This window comes from Carlito syrichta, unplaced genomic scaffold (genome assembly GCF_000164805.1).
Source record: "Carlito syrichta isolate Samal-C Ts95f unplaced genomic scaffold, Tarsius_syrichta-2.0.1 Scaffold315646, whole genome shotgun sequence".
NCBI classification, from domain to species: domain Eukaryota; kingdom Metazoa; phylum Chordata; class Mammalia; order Primates; family Tarsiidae; genus Carlito; species Carlito syrichta.
The window spans coordinates 494,638-514,718 of record NW_007259742.1 but is presented as its reverse complement, the minus strand read 5'-3'; the positions used below and the strand labels follow the sequence as shown (position 1 = coordinate 514,718).

Sequence of the window (20,081 nt, the reverse complement as noted above, 5' to 3'; positions counted from 1 at the left end):
CCGCCTGGGCAACTTGGCGAGACCTCATCTCTACAATAAATAAAAAATTAGCCAGGCGTGTAGCGTGTGCCTGTAGTTCCAGCTACTTCCAAGGCTGAGGCGGAAGGATCGCAGGAGCCCAGCAGGTCGAGGCTGTGGTGGCCGGGAGCAGCCACTGCACTCTAGTCTGGATGACAGAGTGAGACTCCGACTCAAAAAATAAAAAAAAATAATAATACTTTCTCACATTTTAGCTCTTCTAAGAAAAAAAGGGAAAGAACACCAGAATGTTTGACATTTATTCATGGTGGGAAGTACTTGGTGTTTGTTGTACTATTCTCTTCTTTCTCTGGATTTTAAGATTAAAAACACCAAACCATCAGTTTTTGAACAGCACATACATACAAGGGGTTGAAATACTGCACATCTCAACAGTACAAGCAACATGGGCGGCCTGTTTCCCATCTGGCTCAACTGTCAAACGCTCTTCACCTGTTATCAAGTCACATGGTACACCCTAGAATAACAAAGAGAAACCTAGAATTATTTCTATCCTCAAAACAATTGCAAAAAGTTTTGGATGCTAAATAGAATATTCTTTCCATTACCATCAAATTTATTTAACCGCGGAAACAAAGTATTCCTAACATTTTTTCCCTTTTATAAAAAAACAAAATTAGAGCCACTATCTTACATAACCCAGGTAAACTTGTAAACACATCAAATCAGCTAAATCCTCAGGCAACAAAAGCACAAGAACTTGCAGAAGTTTTACATTTTAACCTTTTAAATTTCTGAACTATTTGACTTTATTAAAAGGAACATGAATTGCCTTTATATTGAAGAACATTACAAATAAAATTTAAGAATGTAAAGACCTTCTAATACAATCCCCTGAGAAGAACCAACATCAAAGCTATGCTATATTAGGGTGATCAGTCATTCTGGTTTGTCTAGGACTAATGGGTTCCCTAAGGACTCTTGGTGCTAAATCTGGTAAAGTACAGGCAAACTGGGATGGATGGCTGGCTACCCTAGTGGCCTGAATCTAACCATGAGAAAACATCAGACATATCCAAACTGAGGGACACTTCCCAACACAATTAACCTGCAATCTTCCAAAATGTACAGGTTATGAAAGATAAAGAAAACTCAGGAATTGTCCAAGATTAGTGGAAACTAATACAGTGTGAGACCTTGAACAGAATCCTGGAGGGGTGAGATGTAGTTGGACAATTGATAAAATATGAATATGAGCTGTGTATTAAATAATAGTATTCTATCAAATGTCCTGCTTCAGATAAATATCCTGTGGTTGTCTGTTCTGAGGAAATACATTCTCAAGTATTTATGGATAAAGAGGTATTGATGTTTGCAAATTACTAAAATTATTCAGAAAAAATAGAGAATGTAAATTACCTACCAAAATTGGTCAAACTCACATTATAAAGTCATAATAAAATAATGAACCAAATTGTGGCCCCTTTAGTGAAATGATGCCTCAGATCACAGGGTTTCAGTCCTTTCAGTTTTGAAAAGGTGGCTTCAGTCTTTACCATTAGTTCTAGCTGATAGCATCAGAGGTCTAATCTAAAAAAAGGTAAATTAAACATCATAACAGAGTAGTGGTTAACTCTGAGGAGGCAAAGGAGCTTAGAGGGAGTTTCAGCTATATCAATATTTTATTTCTTAAAAAAGTAAATGAAGCAAGTATGGGAAAAGGTTAGACTCTCATAGCTCTGGGCAGTAGATTCAAGGTCATCTGTATGTTATTCTCTGCATTTCTCTATACATGTAAAATATTCTGTAACATACTTCATTATACTGTGTACATTTTAGTATCTGAAATCAGGACGCATCTTAAGAAGTGGTAGCATGTTAGAGTCCAGTTGGCAGATCTTTTTCTGTCTTACTTGTACATAAAATAATGGCACATATTACAATCGACAACTTCTTTGGCACAATGAAATATGGTACTTTCTTGTCAACAGTAAATTAGTACATATGTCTATTTTCCACTCCCACCTTCACATCACCCAAAAAAAGAAAATTAACAAGAAGAAATGAACAAATATTTGGTAATATACTGACAGCAGTATTACTCTTTTCGAAGATCTCATGTGCCAGTAATTTTAAAGGGCCACAATACACTCCAGATTTTGCTGACAAGTATTTCTGGATTGCATGATAAGTCTTTCCACTGTTTGTGGGGCCTGAATGGAATATTATCTTCCGCTGTATGGCTCTGGCTTCTGGGTACCTAAAACATGAGCAGGCAAACAGCTTAATCCCATCAACCTCAAAATCCATCCTGGCAAAGATATCAATTGAAAAAAATCTTAAATGAAACATCTTTTTAACATTCAAAAGATAGTCTTTGAAAACTAAATTAAACAATGGGTTCCATATCCACATTAAAAGAATGACCGATTTCCAGAATGGCATTTACAAACTAGAAGACAGAAAAACCCAAATGCAAATTAATGTCTTGGATATTTTTCCTACTGTACAAATCTTTTTCTCTAAAAATAAAGCCCTTAGTTCCATAGATATGTTCACATCATTCCCACAGCTCTAAACACATGCATTCCCAGGCCTCTGAATTCTAATGTACACAAACATAATAACCGAGTCTTCTGCTTCTGATCATGATGGAGCAACTGGCACTAGACTTGCCCTCCCAGCATAAACAAGTACAGAACTGGCAAAATATATGTAGCAAATGTTTGGGGACACGGAAAACAAGTAGTGCAGGACTGCGACCCCTGAAAGAACGGAACACTTGAGATAAGCCCCACTGCACCCCAGCAGGGCAGAGGGGGCGGAAGCCAAGCAGAGTACAATAGTCCCACTGAAACAAGCAGTAGAGATCAAGTTCAGAGTTCTGAAGCAACTGGAATTTGAAGGGTAGAGTGTAGAAAAGAAAGGATGCAGGGAGGGAGAGCCCTGAAGTCTGTGGGGGGTTCCCTTGAATCCTTGTCCAAGGGTTGAGCTAAACAGGTAAACTGACAGGGCACAGAAAAGAGCAGCTTACCCAGAGGTCCCAAAATGCTAGGATATATTGCGGCTCTAGCCATGGTGGAAAGAACTTAGCAATACCCAGGCATTCACCATACACCAGAAAGGCCACACCTTAGATGGAAAAACAACACCCTAAGGAAAGGGCTACTCTAGACTTGCCTTAAGAAAATCTAAAACCACACTTGATCAGAATCAAGGGAAGACATCAGTTAATTGCCTGACAGAATTAACTGCCTGTTTTTCAGGAAAAACAACCTAATCTATACTCCTTATAATTTGTTATCTAGAATACAATAAAAAGTATAATGATCACTAACCACCCAAGGTTAGAAACTGAAAATTTCAAATCCACAAATAAAGAAACTAACCAGTTAGGTGGTATTCTTAAGTCACTGATTTTACGTAGATCATCCTTACATTCCAACACAGGAAATATTTGTTTGGCGTGTCTCAAAAAAAATGGAAATAAATCATCCACATGAGCTGGAAAATAAAACACTGTATTAACAAGTGCAATCTACACAAAATCCATAACTAAATTTAGTCATGGCTTTTTTTTGTTTTTTTAGTGAGCTAAGTTGGTGGGCATTGCCAGGATACAAAGAGAAGTCCTGGAGCAAGGGACCCTATGGTTTTCTGGGATCCTGCTTTGTCTTACTTTTTCCTCTTAATTTCACTTATATTTCCAGGAAAACAGAAAATTGGTTGCCATCCACCATGTTCTACTCCTTCAGTGTAAACAGGCAAAGATTAGTGTTGGTTAATGTTAAATTAAAATAAAGAACCTAAAAATATTCATTAGACAGAAGGCCTGCAGTTACATGGAGATGAAGGTGCACTTTTTAAGCTCTGAAGACTACAGAGAGACAAAACATGAAAGTGAGCTGGTTCCTCAGCAAGAATTCTCCGTATCTTAGTGCCTCTGAGAGGAGGGTGGGCCCTGTCCCATTCTGCTTTGTATCCTCAGTGCCTGGCACAGGATGACGGTCTAAGAGTCAAATACATTTACAAATTATTAATTGCCCATGGGAACAAATGATGATGTTCTTAAATTTTATGGCAAGAACTTTGTCCTGATAGGAAGCAGAAATAAGCTAAAGGCAGAAACAAATGGAGTCTGCTATGCATTAACTGTATCTTGTGAGAGCTCATTTCACTGTGGCCTACACTAACAGTTGAGAGCAGATGATGATAGATCAAGACCCCAGTACTCCTCTAGCCTAAGTCATGGGTGATTTAATAACTAGCTCAGCAAAAGACCTAAGAGGCTTCCATCAAAGCACTGAATTATTTACAGAAGATGTCACTGGGATCTGTTCTAAAACAAATAAGCCCTGCTAGAAAAATAAACATGAAGTATGGGAAGAAATAGAAAATACATTCAAGAGGATTTTAAAAATTCTCTAAACACTTGCCTGCACTGTAGCAAATATCATTCAAAACAATGTGAATGTCCACATCCAGGGAATGAGACTGCATAATATAGTTTCTAAAGCTTATGAAAGCTTGGTGGAAGAGACGAGCTGTGGGAAACACAAAATCAAGATATGTAAGGTTTAGTTTTCATTTTAAAAAGTACACATACATACCACATCAAACTCATTAAACTGTCTTTTTTGGGGGTAACACAGTTGATTTATTATAGTCTGGGCTAAACTGAAATCCTAGCACAACATGAAGGAAGGCTGCTCCTCTGCTGTGCAGTCTGGCTCACAAGGCAAGTCTTGCCTGGCCAGGAGCAAAGAGCAGGGACATGTCTCTGGACTACAACTATATACTTATGTCCAGGTCACACAAGGTTCCACACAGTCTTGACAAAGCTGTACTCTAGGAAGTAAGATAACATCCTTATTAAAGATGTTATTGGCCTTACCATCAAGTCCATAATCAGCACCCAGTTTCTGAATTTCTTTCCTCTTGTAAAATTTGTCCAAGATCTTCTTTACTTCATCTAGAAGAGAGATATCAAAGTTTAACATTTATTTCCTACCTTAGATAGAGAATGACAAAAAAGCAAGAGGAATTTGAAGTGGAACACTAAAGACAGCAGTCTAACGAGTGTTGCAAGAATGTGAAAGTTTTAGGGGATCCCTCTCTATGGGTTGATATGCGATGGAATGTAGAAAAATGATAAAGTCAAATAACACAATACCCAATTATAATGCACAGGACCGAGCAAGGTGCTGCAGGATCAGAGAAAGCCTCAAGCCTTCACAGGGCCACTTACAGACAGAAAAGCTTGGTCATTTACCTACAACCATTCTGCACACCCAAACACACACACATATTCACATAGCGTATACATATATTTCAGATCACAGGCAGCTATCCTGGTATTTCTGGGTTTCTGTTACTTTGTACCTAAAGGCAACAGTTCGTTTCTTTGTATCATCAACAGAAAAAAAATTAGTGACAAAAGATTGGGAAAAACGCAGACAATTGCTATAGAAAATTCTGCTGATCTATAAATTAAAACTGAAGACAGATCACATTTACTTGAAAGTAAACTATTTTCTAGCCAGGTTCAGTGGCTCATGCCTGTAATCCCAGCACTGTGGGAGGCAGAGGCAAGAGGACTGCCTGAGTCCAGGAGTTTGAGACCAGCCTAGGGAACTTGGCAAGACATCGCTACAATAAATAAAAAAAATTAGCCAGGTGTGGTGGTGGGTGTCTATGTCCCAGTTATTTGGGAGGCTGAGACAAAAAGATCACCTGAGCCCGGCAGGTCAACACTGCAGTGGCTGTGAGTGTGTCCTGCACTCCAGCCTGGGAGATAGAGTAAAACTCCAACTCAAAAAAAAAAAGTAGCTTATTTTCGGTGACTAATACTCTGGTGTTATATAAAAATCATGTACTTTAGTCAATTCAAAATGCTTCCAAACTGTGAGGTTTCTCATTATGCTAAGTAAAAGAGAGTAGTCACAAAAGACCATATATTATATGACACTGTGTATAAAACATATACAAAATATATTATCCACACAAAAAATGAGATTTCTGTGTATCAATAATTTATTTTATCCAAAAGGATTTTCCCCAAATCTACTATCATTAAAAAAAGAAACTGCAAAAACATGAGCACACTGGAAGGCATTGAAAAAAACTTAATCTACCACAGAAGCATATGGAAACAGTTTTGTTTTTCATAAGAGTTAAGCTTTAACTGTTCCTAGCTACGAAAAATCAGAATGAGCCAAGCATGATAGTTCATGCCTACAATCCCAGTATTTTGGGAGGCTGAGATGAGGACTGCTTGAACCCAGGAATTTAAGACTAGCCTAGGCAACATAGTGAGAACCTCGTCTCTACAAACATCAAAAAATTAGCCAGGTATGGTAACGCATGCCTATAGTCCCAGCTACTCAGGAGGCTGAGGTGAAAGGATTGCCTGAGCCCAGAAAGTTCAGGCTGTGGTGGGTTGTGATCATGTCAATGCACTCCAGCCTGCACAAGAGTGAGACCCCAACTAAAAAAAAAAAAAAAAATCAGAATGAAACCATGTTTGAAGGTGCATCTGTCACCCATGGACAGGTTGACTTGGCTGATCTGAGTGCTAGCATGTTATCTTCCTCTTTTTCACTGCTCCACTCAAAACCATCCAAAGCTTCTAGCTTTGTCCACTTTCCCAGGCAGAGGAGGGCCACTCTGCCATCACAAGTAGCTATACTTCACTGCTAGCACTTCTAAACACTTGTAATTTCCTAACATTGCTTATAAAAGAAAAAAGAAAAAAAGCAGAAGGCTTAAAACACTACTCTAGTGGAGCCTACTGATGAGCAGAAATAGGTCTGAGGAAGTTTACACCAGCTATTCACAGCCTAAGGAAAGGTAGGCTTAGAAAAAAAATCCTAGCTGGGCATCATGGCTTGCGCCTGTCCCCAGCACTTTGAGAGGTGGAGGCAAGAGGACTGCCTGAGCCCAAGGGTTTCAGACCAGCCTTGGCAACTTGGTAAGACCTCGTCTCTACAATGAATCAAAAACTAGCCAGGCATGGCGGCGTGCACCTGTAGTGCCAGCTACTTGGAAGGTTGAGGTGGAAGGATCACCAGAGCCTAGCGGCTTGAGGCTATGGTGGCTGTGAGCATGCCACTGCATTCTAGCCTGGGTGAGAGAGGGAGACTCCCACTCAAAAAAAGGAAAGAAAGAAAGAATCCTGTATTTATACAATAATTTTTTTAATTATTAATTTTTAAAATCCTCACATCAACTTTTCATGTAAGTAGGACAGATTATCTGGGTCCCATGGGAATAATTTTCTCAGCTTCTACAAATCACAGATTTTACTGCACATGACAACCCAGCAACTTTTTTTTCTTCTCATGTTGTAAGTTTATTTACAAACACATCCAGTAGGATATGAATTCAAGAGTTGGATCCATTTTTCAAGGAGACTGCACATCTTAAAGTGCTCTTCATATCTGTTAAATGGATGAACTAAAATATCCTTACTTCTTAAGCAGCTGGTGTCTTACTATAAAGAAAGGTGCAGCAAACTCAGATCCAAAGTACAATACCATCATTACTAGCAACTGCCACTTGTTTTCCATCAAAAATGGCAAATTCTTCCCCAGGACCTCCTCGTAGTGGCTCCTATGGACCACAGAGGTGGTGAATCTCTGGACGTCCCTGTCTCCACATGGCGCTGCTGCAAGCTCCGTGAAGGGCAGAGACAGAAGGCAGAAAAAAATCAACCCAGCAACTTTTTTTTTTGTAATTGGAGTCTCACTCTGTTATCCAGGCTGGAGTACAGTGGCACACTCAAGGCCACCCCAGCATCGACCTTCTGGGCTCCAGCGATCCTTCCACCTCAGCCTTCCAAGTAGCCAGAATTATAGGCGCATGCTACCATGCCCAGCGAATTTTTTATTTATTGTAGAGATGAGGTCTCGCCAAGTTGCCTGGGCTGGTCTCGAACCTGCAGACTCAGATAATCCACTCGCCTCAGCCTCTCAAAATGCTGGGATTACAGGCTGGCCACCAAGCCTGGTCAACCCAGCAATTTTAATTCCATTTCTCAAACAGCAAATGTTTAATACAAATTATATTCATTCATCCCTTTACATTTTCAAAGTGCTTTGCCAAACATATTATGATGATTTTCACAATCCAGAGATGTAGGCAGAGAAATATTCTCATTTTACCAATTCAGAATGGAAAAAAGATAAGTGAATTACAAATTAGACTAGTCACTTAAGTGCTATATGACTCTCACAAATATGCATCATCTTTCTAGTTGTAGTTGATCAACATACATGTGGCTAAACATGTTACAATCAACCAGAATACACAGACATACACACACACACACACAGATACATATACACACCGAATACCTACTGTGTGACTAGAACACTTGGTGCATCAGATATTCAAGTAAGTGTTTGTTTTAGAACTGAGTAAATCTGCTGAACTGGAGAGAAGGAGACCCTTGTGGCCACACCTTTCTGAAGCCCACATGGAATCTAGTGTATGAATATAATCACTGATCAAGCAATTACAAGAGGGGTGAATGTTACGCAGGGGAAATGGAGGACGCTAAGGAAGCTTGGAAAATTAATCCTTTACTGGTCAGAAAGTAGCATTTAAGTTACTTTTAAAAATCAAGAAAAATCAGCTAGATTAAAAATGAAAGTGAAGCAGGGCTCAGTGGCTCAGCCTGTAATCCCGTGCCTTTGGGAGGCTGAGGTGAGTGGATTGCCTGAGCCTGCGGGTTCGAGACCCGCCTGGGCAGGCAAGACCTCATCTCTACAATAAATCAAAAAAATTAGCCGGGCATGGTAGCGTGCGCCTGTAGTTCCAGCTACTTGGAAGGCTGAGGCGGAAGGATCACCGGAGCCCAGCAGGTTGAGGCTGCAGTGGCCAGGAGTGGCCACTGCACTCCAGTCTGGGCGACAGTGAGACTCCAACTCAAAAAATAAAAATAAAAATAAAAATAAAAATAAATAAAATAAAAATGAAAGTGAAGAGGCTGGGCGCAGTGGCTCAGCCTGTAATCCCAGCACTTTGGGAGGCCGAGGTGAGAGGACTGCCTGAGCCCACAGGTTCGAGACCCACCTGGGCAACTTGGCGAGACCTCATCTCTAAAATAAGTCTCAAAAACTAGCTAGGTGTGGTGGCGTGCATCTCTAGTTCCAGCTACTTGGAAGGCTGAGTCAGAAGGATCGCTTAAGTCCAGCAGATGGAGACTGCGGTAGCCATGAGCATGCCACTGTACTCCAGCCTGGACAACAGAGTGAGACTCCAACTAAAAAAAAAAAAGGGAGTGAAGAGATACCCGCAGACTGGAGAAAATATCTGCACATCATACATCTGATAAGGGACAAATATCCAAAATACATAAGTAACTAAACAACTCAACAGCAAGAAAAACAAATAATCCAATCAAAATGGGCCAAGGACCTAAATAGACACTTCTCAAAAGAAGCTTCACACAGGCCGGGAGCAGTGGCTCAAGCTTGTAATCCACCATTTTGGGAGGCTGAGGCAAGAGGATTACTTTAGCCCAGTTGTTCAAGACCAGCCTAGGCAACTTGGTGAGATTTTGTCTCTACAATAAATAAAAAAATTAGCTGGACATGGTGGCATGTGCCTATAGTTCCAGCTACTTGGAAGGCTGAGGCAGAAGGATCGCCTAAGCCCAACAGCAAGAACATGGAACCAACCGTGCTGTCCATCAATAGAGGACTGGATAAAAAAATGTGGTACATATACACAATAGAATATTATGAAGCCATAAAGAAGAACAAAATCATGAACTTCGCAGCAACCTGGATGGACTTAAAGTTTATAATACTGAGTAATCTTTCACAGAAACAAAGAACTGAGTATCACATGTTCTCACTCATAAACGGAACTTGAATAACTATCATAATACTAGAAGAAAAGGATTGGCAGTAGTGGGAAACTGTGGGGGTGGGGGTGGGATTGGCAATAGTGGGAATCTGCTTGGGGAAGGGGGGCACACCTCATCAACAAGGGTACCTGTATAATGGGTATTTGTATACCTAACCCTGAATTGTACCCCACATCTTTAAAATGAAAAATTTTAAAGTTAAAAATAAATAAGTAAATAAAAGCTGTTCATCAACACTAATCTTCAGATAAATGCAAATTAAAACCACAATGAAATATCACCTCACACCTGTTAGAATGTCTATATTAAAAAAAAAGATAGCCGGGCTCGGTGGCTCAGCCTGTAATCCCGCGCCTTTGGGAGGCTGAGGTGAGTGGATTGCCTGAGCCCGCGGGTTCGAGACCCGCCTGGGCAGCGAGACCTCATCTCTACAATAAATCCAAAAATCAGCCGGGCGTGGTAGCGCATGCCTGTAATTCCAGCTACTTGGAAGGCTGAGGTGGAAGGATCGCCGGAGCCCCAGCAGGTCGAGGCTGCGGTGGCCGGAAGCGGCCACTGCCCTCCAGTCTGGGCGACAGAGTGAAACTCCAACTCAAAAAAAAAAAAAAAAAAAAAAAAAAGATAACAAGTGTTGGCAAGGATGTACTGTGGATGAGAATATAAGTTGGTACAGCCATTATGGAAAATAGTATGAGGGTCCTCAAAAAACTAAAAATAGAACTACCATATGATCCAGCAATTCCACTTCTGGGTATATATCTAAAGCAACTGACATCAAAACATTGAAGTGATATCTGCACTACATGTTCACTGCAGCACTATTCAAGGCATGAAAACAACCTAGGTATCCACCATCAGATGAATGGATAAAGAAAATGTGGTATGTGGTATGTACACACAATGAAATACTATTCAGCCTTTAAAAAAAAGGAATTCTGTCATTTGCAATAACAGGGATGTACCTGGAGGGCATCATGCTAAGTGAAACAAGCCAAGCAGAGAAAGACAAATACCGCATGGCTTCACTTACACATGGAATCTAAAAAGACAAACCCATAGAAGGAGAGAGTAGAATGAAGGTTACCAGAGGCTGGAGGAGGAAGATCAGTGGTGATAGGGGAGATGTTAACCAAGGGTACAAAGTTTCAGTTAGACAGAAGGAATAAGCTTTACTGTACAGAATGGTGACTATCATGAGTAATAATACATCGTTTACTTCAAGATTGCTAAAAGATAGTTCATAGTGAGTGGCTAAAAAAAGGGGAAAAATTGCTAAGAGTATATTTTAAATATTTTCACCACAAAAAAATAAGCATATGAGCTGATGGATTTGTTAATTAGCTTGATTTAGTCATTCCACAATGTAAGCACATATAAAAACATCATATTGTCATAAATACACATATACATATTATAAATAAAAATACATTATTTTTGTCAATTAAAAATAAAAATTTAAAAACTGCAGGCAGAAGGGGTATTCTAGGCAGTTGGAGCAGCAGTGTAACAGGCCTGAAGCACAGTCACATTTCACCTGTATGGCTGAAGCATAGAGGGTACCAGGCAATGAAGCTAGAGGGTACCCACGCCAGATCAGGGAGGGACATCCTTACAGTCCATATTAAGGCTCAGGGACCCTTTTAAAACTAGGAACAATGAAAGAACATTAAACAATTGTTTGCAGGGGAGCACCATGGTGAGATCTTGTTAAAGAACATTCTGACTGTAGGTAGAGCATGGAAGGGAATCATCAGGAAGAATCATCCAACAGGCTATTTCAACAGTCCAGTTAAAAGACAGAAGATGGTAACTTAGGCTAAGTTGGTTGCCATGGAGAAAAAGGGAAATAAATGACTTCATTATTTATTAGGTAGAATCAACAAGACAGACATGGTCAAATGAACTTCATGACTGTCAGATGTTGGGCACGAAGAATGAAAGAACAAAGACTTCCAGGTTTTTGACCTGAGCACCTGGAAAGCAAGCAGGTTGAGGGGAAGATAGGTTATCTTGAACCTGCTACAGTGAGGTGTAAGAAACCCAAGTGGAGACACCTGGTAGGCAGCTAGATCTACAGGTCCAGGGTAAATGAGAGAGGTCCAGGGAAGAGACAAAGATCTGAGAGGAATACTGAATTTAGGGGAGGGAGAGAGAGAGAATGAAACAGCCTAGAGAAGAGTGCAGAATCAGAAGCCAAGTGACATAGGACAGAGTCTAGAAGTATATCAACACTTCAAGCGAGGAGCAGGCAAAGAGATTGAAAAGTAGGTCTGTAATTCCAGCACTTTGGGAGGCCAAGGTGAGAGGATTGCCTGAGTCCAGGGGTTCAAGACCAGCCTGGGCGACTTAGTGAGACCTTGTCTCTACAATAAATCAAAACATTAGCTGGGTGTGGTGGCAAGAGCCTGCCTATAGTTCTAGCTACTTGGAAGGCTGAGGCAAAAGGATTGCTTGAGCCCAGCATGGTGAAGCTTTGGTGACCGTGAGCTGCACTCCAGCCTGGGCTGCAGTTGGAGTTTGAGACTCCAACTCAAAAAAAAAAGATTGAAAAGTTTCTTGTCCCAATCACCACATGAAAATCTGGTATCTTAACCACATGGCTATATAAGAGCATAGTAGTTCATCACCTTCTGCAATCCCTCTTGTAATGCTGAAAAAATATCCTAGTAAGTTCAATATCTGCACTACTTCCGGCCAAAGGCAGGTGAAAATTACCCAGCACACACTGACCCAATGAGGTATCTAAGGATTCTCCACCAGAAGAAAATCTGGTGCTGACACTCCTGTCTTCATTCTGTCTTCTTACCGGGAGCATCAAAGGAATTTACATATTCAGGTAAACTGGAATCACTGCACAAAATAAGAACTTACCTATATTTGAATGCAATAAATAAGGCAAATTGTCTCATACAAATTGCCTTATGCCTTCAAATAACATAAAGGGAAATTGTTGCTTAATGGGTAAACTGTCACTTAATTGAGTTTCTATTTTGCAAGATGAAAATGTTCTGATGTATTTCACAAAAATGTGAATATATGAAACACTACTGAACTATACACTTAAAAACAATTAAAATGGTGAATTTTATAGTTTTTACCATAACTTAAAAATCAATGGCACAGTGGCTCAAGTCTGTAATCCCAGAACTTTGGGAGGCTGAGGTGAGGGAAATGCCTAAGCCCACGGGTTCGAGACCAGCCTGGGCAACGTGGTGAGCCCTCATCTCTACAATTAATAAAAAAAAATTAGCCGGACGTGGTAGTATGTGCCTGTAGTTCCAGCTACTTGAAAGGCTGAGGTCGAAGGATCGCCTGAGTCCAGCAGGCCGATGCTGGGGTGGCCGTGAACATGCCACTGCACTCCAGTCTGGGCGACAGAGTGAGACTCCAACTTAAATAATAATAATAAAGATAATTCCATTATTAAAAACAATACAGTCCCTGCTATGATTTGTGTGTCCCCTCCAAGACTCATGTTGAAATGTAATTGTCATTTTAACAGCGTTGGGATCTTTAAGGTATGATTAAGCTCTGTCCTAATGAGTGGATTAGTGCTGTATCACAGGAGTGGGTTAGTGATCACGGGAGTGGGCTCTTGATCAAGGGTAAGTTCAGCCCCGCCCCCCCACCCCAGTCTCACAGGCTCACCTGCCCTTTGGTCTCCCACCATGGGATGATATGACACAAAAGCCCTCATCAGATGCTGGCTCCTTAATATTAGACTTCCTCCAGAACCAAGAGCCAAATAAATTTCTATTGTTTTAAGTTACCCAGTCTCAGGTATTCTGTTAGAGCGGCAGAAAACGACTGAAGACGGTCTCCCAACTCCAAGTATAGTGAAAGGCCCTGTTTGGCACTGATTTGGAAGAACAAGTCAAAGAATAACATACTGTGAGCTCCATCACATTTTTAGTGAAAAGACTGTATTTTCCCTGACAAACAGGCCTTGATCAATAGCATGCTGTAGTCGCTACTTTAAGATTATAACAGGAGGATCCAGCGTTGCTTGTTGAAGTGAACTTCCTGGAGGCAGTTCCTGGAGACCATTCCCTCAGCCTCCCAGTGCTTCATTTGGTCACAGAAAACTCCCTCACCTGCCCAATCATCCAGAAAAAAAGTACAGCCGTACCATCCGAAACTCACTTGGAAAACATTTCACACGCCTGTTCACTAATTCACCCACTTACTTTTGCAGAACGAAACCCACTGCCACGCGCTGATGCTACGCGTTCCCGCTCCTTCCGGAGCCTGGGCCGATTCCCTGTTCCACCTCGTCATGTTCTACCCTGTGTTACAGTTCATGACCATGTGTCCGTCCTCCCCACGAGACCGTTAAGTTCCTTGAAAGCAGGAGATCTGGGCCTGAGTCTGGTTCCTCTGGCAACCACCACGCAGTCCGACGGTGCCTGGTGTGCGAGGACCCCAGTCAATGTCAAGGAATGCTGAAAGAAGTCCTCCGCTGGCCTGTCACTGCCTCACCCTCGTGCGCCTTCTCGGAGGCAGCACTTCTGGAGGGCGGGAGAGGAACAAAGACGGCAAGAAAAAGCGGTCGCCCACCTAACGACTCAGAGAAAGTCCAATCGTCCCCACACTTGAGAATTTAAACCAGAAAGCAGGACAGTGGAAAGGAAAAGGCCACTTCCGGGACTGGGCGCTGAGGATGCATCCACACGGTCCCCAGCACAGCGGGGCGCACAAACCAGCGAGGGAGGCGCCCGCGGACAGGCACGATGACAACGATCGAGGGACCTCGGATAGCCCGGCCGACACCCACCCCCCGCCGTGCTCCCTGGTTCCGCACTCACTCTTGTCCAGAGGCTGGGTCAGCTCGGCCCCGACGTCGCCGTCGGCGCTGGGGCCCTGAGGTTTCACAGTCAGGGGCACGAACAAGGACGTATTCGGGGCTTTGGAGCCGCCAGAGGCAGAGGAGGAGGCGGTGGCAACGGCAGGAATGCGCCCCAGGGCCCCAGGAAAGGGCCCGAAGTGGGGGCGAAAGGCAGAGCAGGCAGCTGCCCGGTGGCCAGCCTGGCGCCCCGCCGGGAGCCGAGCCCACAGCAGGGCACACCGGGGGAAGGACATGGAGGCCGCAGGTCCTGAAGGAGCCTGGAGTAGCCCACGGACACGGCGGCGGAGAGTGACGCGCGGCGCCGGCTGTCCGGAAAGCCCCAGACTGAGCAGCGAGCTGCCCTTACGAACGCCTGATTTTTCAGGAAAAAAAAAAAAAAATCAGTGCATGGGACTGCTCTCACAGGGAAGAAAAACGCCAGAAAGGAAGACTATTAAAGACGAATTCTTCTTCTCTCTCTCTTTCATGTGCGATTGGGGCCGGCTTTCTCTAAAGAAGGGAAAATTATCAGGCATTTTGGGATTTCATAGATGAGTGGAGGGGACCTGCCCGCTGCGTCACGTGATACCAACCGGTCCGCTTTAAGCACATGTCCAGAAGCACGTGGGCAGTGGGGTGAGCGGTGGTGGCGCTGCTCGTGGAGGACACTCTGCCTGTGCAGAGTTGGAGACCGCCTGCGAACTCAAATACTGAAGAACATTCCCCGCAAGTTTCTTTCATTATTAACCGTCATTTCCTAATAGGGCAAAGTTGGAGGTATATCTTGATATGCCCCTGAAAAAGATTGCTGAAAAATTTTGTTGTACTTTTGGGTAAACGCCTGTATAACAGGTGTGCAAGTACTTATACTTTATGTATTTATTTAATGAGTCGGGGTCTCTGTCGCCCAGGCTGGACTGCAGTGGCACAGTCACAGCTCACCGCATCCTCCATTTCAGCCTCCCGAGTAGAACAGGGATCACAGGCGCGCGCCACCATCTCAGGGTAATTATTCAAATGGTTTTTTGTAGAAACGAGGTCTTACTATGTTGCTCGGGTTGGTCTCGAACTCCGAGACTCAAGCAGGCATCCCGAAGTGCTGGGACTACGGGCGTCAGTCACCGAGCCCGGCCAGTACTTATACTTTATTTTATTTTACTTTATTTCAAGTTTTATACTTATTTATTTTTACAAAGTCATCCTGCAGGCAAAGATACATATTCAGTAACTGGGAAGCCATAAAACTTCTGATCTATACTTTCAGGTTGGTTCGATCGTGATACTTGAGATAAGGATCATCAGCATACCAGTTTCGCCTCTTCCAGAAATGTCATTTTATCTAAGAGCTCACTCTGGATTTTATTGCAGAACACAAATTCCCTCAAGCGTTTTTTCTTGCATTTGTCTTTTTTCCATAATGTTTTCTTATAACCAGCCTTTCTCCTTAGCCAAAGGCCAGAATGAAGTCGAAGAAATCTGTAGACGACAGCTTTCACAGTCTTCCTCTTGCTTTCCCGTGAACTGAAGTATGTTACCGTTCTGACGGCAGCTTCAGGACGTTTGGAAGCAAGGGGCCACCCTCTTGAAGATCGTTGCAGTGCGACTGTGCGACCATAGTCAGGTTTCTGACAGATGTAATGAGTCTCGGAGCAGAGGAAACAGCTGGTGTCTGAGTGTGACTAAAGTGTCCCGTGGATAATGCAGAAGTAAGAGAGGCATTCTTGGCACAGTGTTGATAGGCTGAAGATGCCAAAATATTCAGGGGCATAAGACACCTGAGGCCGCTCTCACGGCGCCTCGCCGGCGCCCATCTTGCCCCTCTACTTACACTTTAATATGAGCTGTTTGTGTACCTCATCCAAGCAGCGGGTAGTCACAATCTCGTGGCAAAAATATGTGCTCTGTGCCCCGGCCAAAGTTTAGTTTCATTTCCATTAGTTGAATGTTTCCTCATAGGAGGCTGCTATGTTAAATTCAAAACAAGCTTTTCCACATATTTATACTTAAATCGTTAGGATCTTGCCATTTGAAGGAACATGTTATATAGTATGTAATACTGTGTGTCGACTAGGATTCAAGTAACAATTTGCTATATGCCTTTGAATAAAGATAATTTCTAAATAAGGGATACAAGAAGCCTGTTCCTTGCCCTTTAAGAGTTTCTGATCTGGGTGCAGTGGTTCATGCCTTTATTTAATAAATAAAATAAATTTATTTATTAAATACATAAATAAGCATGTAATCTTTGCGCTTTGGTAGGAAGGCTGAGGCGGAAGGATCGCCTGAGCCCAGCAGATCGAGGCTGTGGTGGCCGTGAGTGTGTCACTGCATTCCAGCCTGGGTGTCAGAGTGAGATCCTGAAGCTTAGGCAACAGAACAAGACTGTCTCTTAAAAAGTGGTGAGTCAAATCTTTCAGGCTTCAAAGCAAATACAGTTTTTACCACAACATGCTAACTTTGGCAGAAATCATCCAGAGGGAAAGCTAGCATGCGATTACATTTTTGCATGATTACTGCATAGTTTTTGTTTTTATTTATTTTTTTTACAGTATTATTCAAACCATATGGCTTTTTGGCCAAGAGCAGTATACCAATTGTTGCCCCAGAATCAACAGGTTTTTTGGGTGTTTTTTTTTGAGTTGGAGTCTCACTGAGTCGCCCAGACTGGAGTGCAGTGGCCGCTGCCGGCCACCGCAGCCTTGACCTGCAGGGCTCCGGCGATCCTTCCGCCTCAGCCTTCCAAGTAGCTGGATCTACAGGCGCACGCTGTAGCTATTATAGAGATGAGGTCTCGCCAAGTTGCCCAGGTGGGTCTCAAAGCAATTCACTTACCTCAGCTTCCCAAAACACAGGATTAGAGGCTGTAATCCGAGCCTGGCCCAGAATCAACAGTTTTTACTAGTCTTATAGATCTAGTCCAACCCAAATACAGATTTGAAGGAAGGAAAAAAAAAACTCTCAAAATTATTTTTACTGTAACTTTGATTGCATATCCTTGCAGGTATAAAGTGGTGTCTCAATTTTATGACAGTACACATGGGCTTTCCCCCTTCATCCATTCATAGAACTGAAATAGGAAAACTCACCATAAAGGTTTTACAAAATAAAAATCTGTCATAATTACAGCAGTGTGTCATGTTTATAGCACTAAGTGTAATCAGCACTGAACATAGAGCCTCCATAAATGTTCTGCTTCTTGAATGAACACATCCTGGTATACTTGTGTGCTCTCAAATCTCATTCCATACTTTGCTGTAGCACCATAACAATCTTTTGAAAACAAATCTGATTAATTTACTCCTGCTTAAAATCCTTCATTGAGTCTGAGTAAGTGTTCAGATAAAGTCTGCACTCAGTTCTTTGGTGTGGCACCCAAACACTACCCTAAAGTGTTTCTCCCTACAAGGCCCTTCCAGCCTCTTCTCTCCACTCCCCACATCCACCATTCTCTTCAGGCCAGAACTGCACACTAGTTGTGCCCATTCCTCACTTCTGTACCTGAACACATTGGGTACTTCTCTCACAGGACCTAGTAGAGACTCTGTCTTGGCACTAAAACTGCATAATTGTGTCTACATCATTGATTCTCAAACTTGAGAGTCATCAGAATCATCAGAAAAGCTTGTTGAAAACAAGGTTGTTGGAACTCATCTCTGAAGTTGCTGATTCAGTAAGTCTAGGTGGGTCCTAGAGTTTGCATTTCTGATTTGTTTCCAGGTGATACAACTCTGCAGGTTTGAGAGACTACACTTTCAGAATCACTGCTCTGGACTGTACTTTCTTCAGGATAGGGCCAATGAGATAGCATTGTCTTAGTCCATGCATTGCTGTAACAGAACACCACAGACTGGGTAATTTGTTTTTTTAAAAAAATTATTTATAGCCGGGCTCGGTGGCTCAGCCTGTAATCCTGCGCCTTTGGGAGGCTGAGGTGAGTGGATTGCCTGAGCCCGCAGGTTCGATACCCGCCTGGGCAGCGAGACCTCATCTCTACAATAAATCAAAAAATCAGCTGGGCATGGTAGCGCATACCTGTAATTCTGGCTACTTGGAAGGCTGAGGCAGAAGGATCGCCGGAGCCCAGCAGGTCGAGGCTGCGGTGGCCGGGAGCGGCCACTGCACTTTGGTCTGGGCAACAGAGACTCCAACTCAAAAAAAAATTATTTATTATAATTCTGGAGGCTAGAAGTTCAAGCTGGAGAGGCCAGAGTCTGGTGAGGCCTTCTTGATGCATTTTAACATAGAAGAAGAAATCACATGGTAGGAGAGCAAGAGTTTTCATGTCAGCTTAGGTCTCTCTTGCTCTTCTTGAAAGCCACCAGTCCCATCATGGCTAATAATCCTATGTAATCCCAATTACCTCCCAAAGGCCTTACCTCCAGTCAATGTATGAATTTGGGGGACACATTCAAACCATAGCAAGCACTAGCAGATACTCTGTAAATATGCCAAATGCATGTATGAGTACCGAAAAGAGGGAGAAAGGATGTGGGAGAAGTAAAGAATCCAGGTGGTAGAAAATAAAACACATCCCCCCCCCTGCTTTGCCTTTGATTTTGCTATTAATAAAACTGATGTACAAGCTCTCACAGAAGCACAGCTTGTAGATTTCTCCCCCTCACACCTTGCCTACCAAATTTTGTACTTTGAAGTTTCTAGGACTTCTGACATGAAGGTCATCATAATCTGGACACTAAATTTGTGTTTACCCTAAGGTTGTGTTTATCCTACTAAGGTTTACTCCTAGGATCATAGGATATTAGAACTGCAGTTATCTGGTCCAGTTTCCCCAAACCTGGGGGGGAGGCACCTATGGGATGTACTTGTAGAAGTTGTGCAGATAGCACCCACATGGTGGTGCACTGCCCTCTGCCCTGTCTTGCTCTCTCTCCAGAGGTTGATTATTACTCCTAGAAAACCTGGTTTCTTTTATTCTAATATTGAGATGAATAACAGTTTTTTTTTTCTTTTGAGTTGGAGTCTCATTTTGTCATCCAGGCTGGAGGGCAGTGGCATGCTCCTGGCCACTGCAGCCTCGACCTGCTGGGCTCAGGCGATCCTTCTGCCTCAGCCTTCCAAGTAGTTGGAACTACAGGCACATACCACCATGCCCGGCTTTCTGATTTATTGTAGAGATGAGGTCTCGCCGAGTTTCCCAGGCTGGTCTCGAACCCATGGGCTCAGGCAATCCTCTCACCTCAGCCTCCCAAAGTGCTGGGATAATAGGCGTGAGCCACTGCACCCAGCGATAACAGTTCTTATCCATAATTTTATTACATTTGGAACCTGTATGTTTGTTTAAAGAAAAACACCTTTTATAATCACTAGGAAAACAAGATTCATCCATGTGTTCATATATTGAGTGTGTGATAAGCACAAAAGAGTCTGAGCCCTCAGGAGGCT

At 42.7% G+C, this 20,081-nt stretch overlaps 1 protein-coding gene and 1 pseudogene across 1 annotated transcript in view; both read right to left on the bottom strand.

Moving 5' to 3' along the window:
* SUPV3L1 (Suv3 like RNA helicase) overlaps positions 1-15,010 on the bottom strand; it is a 34,893-nt gene extending 19,883 nt beyond the window's left edge. Inside the window, exons 1-6 of the mRNA XM_008073096.2 lie at positions 14,659-15,010; positions 4,874-4,951; positions 4,416-4,523; positions 3,369-3,483; positions 2,071-2,239; positions 385-496 (exon numbers count right to left, since the gene is read on the bottom strand). Of these exons, the coding sequence (XP_008071287.1) occupies positions 385-496; positions 2,071-2,239; positions 3,369-3,483; positions 4,416-4,523; positions 4,874-4,951; positions 14,659-14,932 (856 nt within the window). The 5' untranslated portion in view covers positions 14,933-15,010. The remainder of the gene's footprint in view (positions 1-384; positions 497-2,070; positions 2,240-3,368; positions 3,484-4,415; positions 4,524-4,873; positions 4,952-14,658) is intronic.
* An 833-nt stretch (positions 15,011-15,843) lies between these two features.
* Positions 15,844-17,186, bottom strand: LOC103275706 (annotated as a pseudogene).
* Between the last annotated feature and the right edge of the window lie 2,895 nt (positions 17,187-20,081).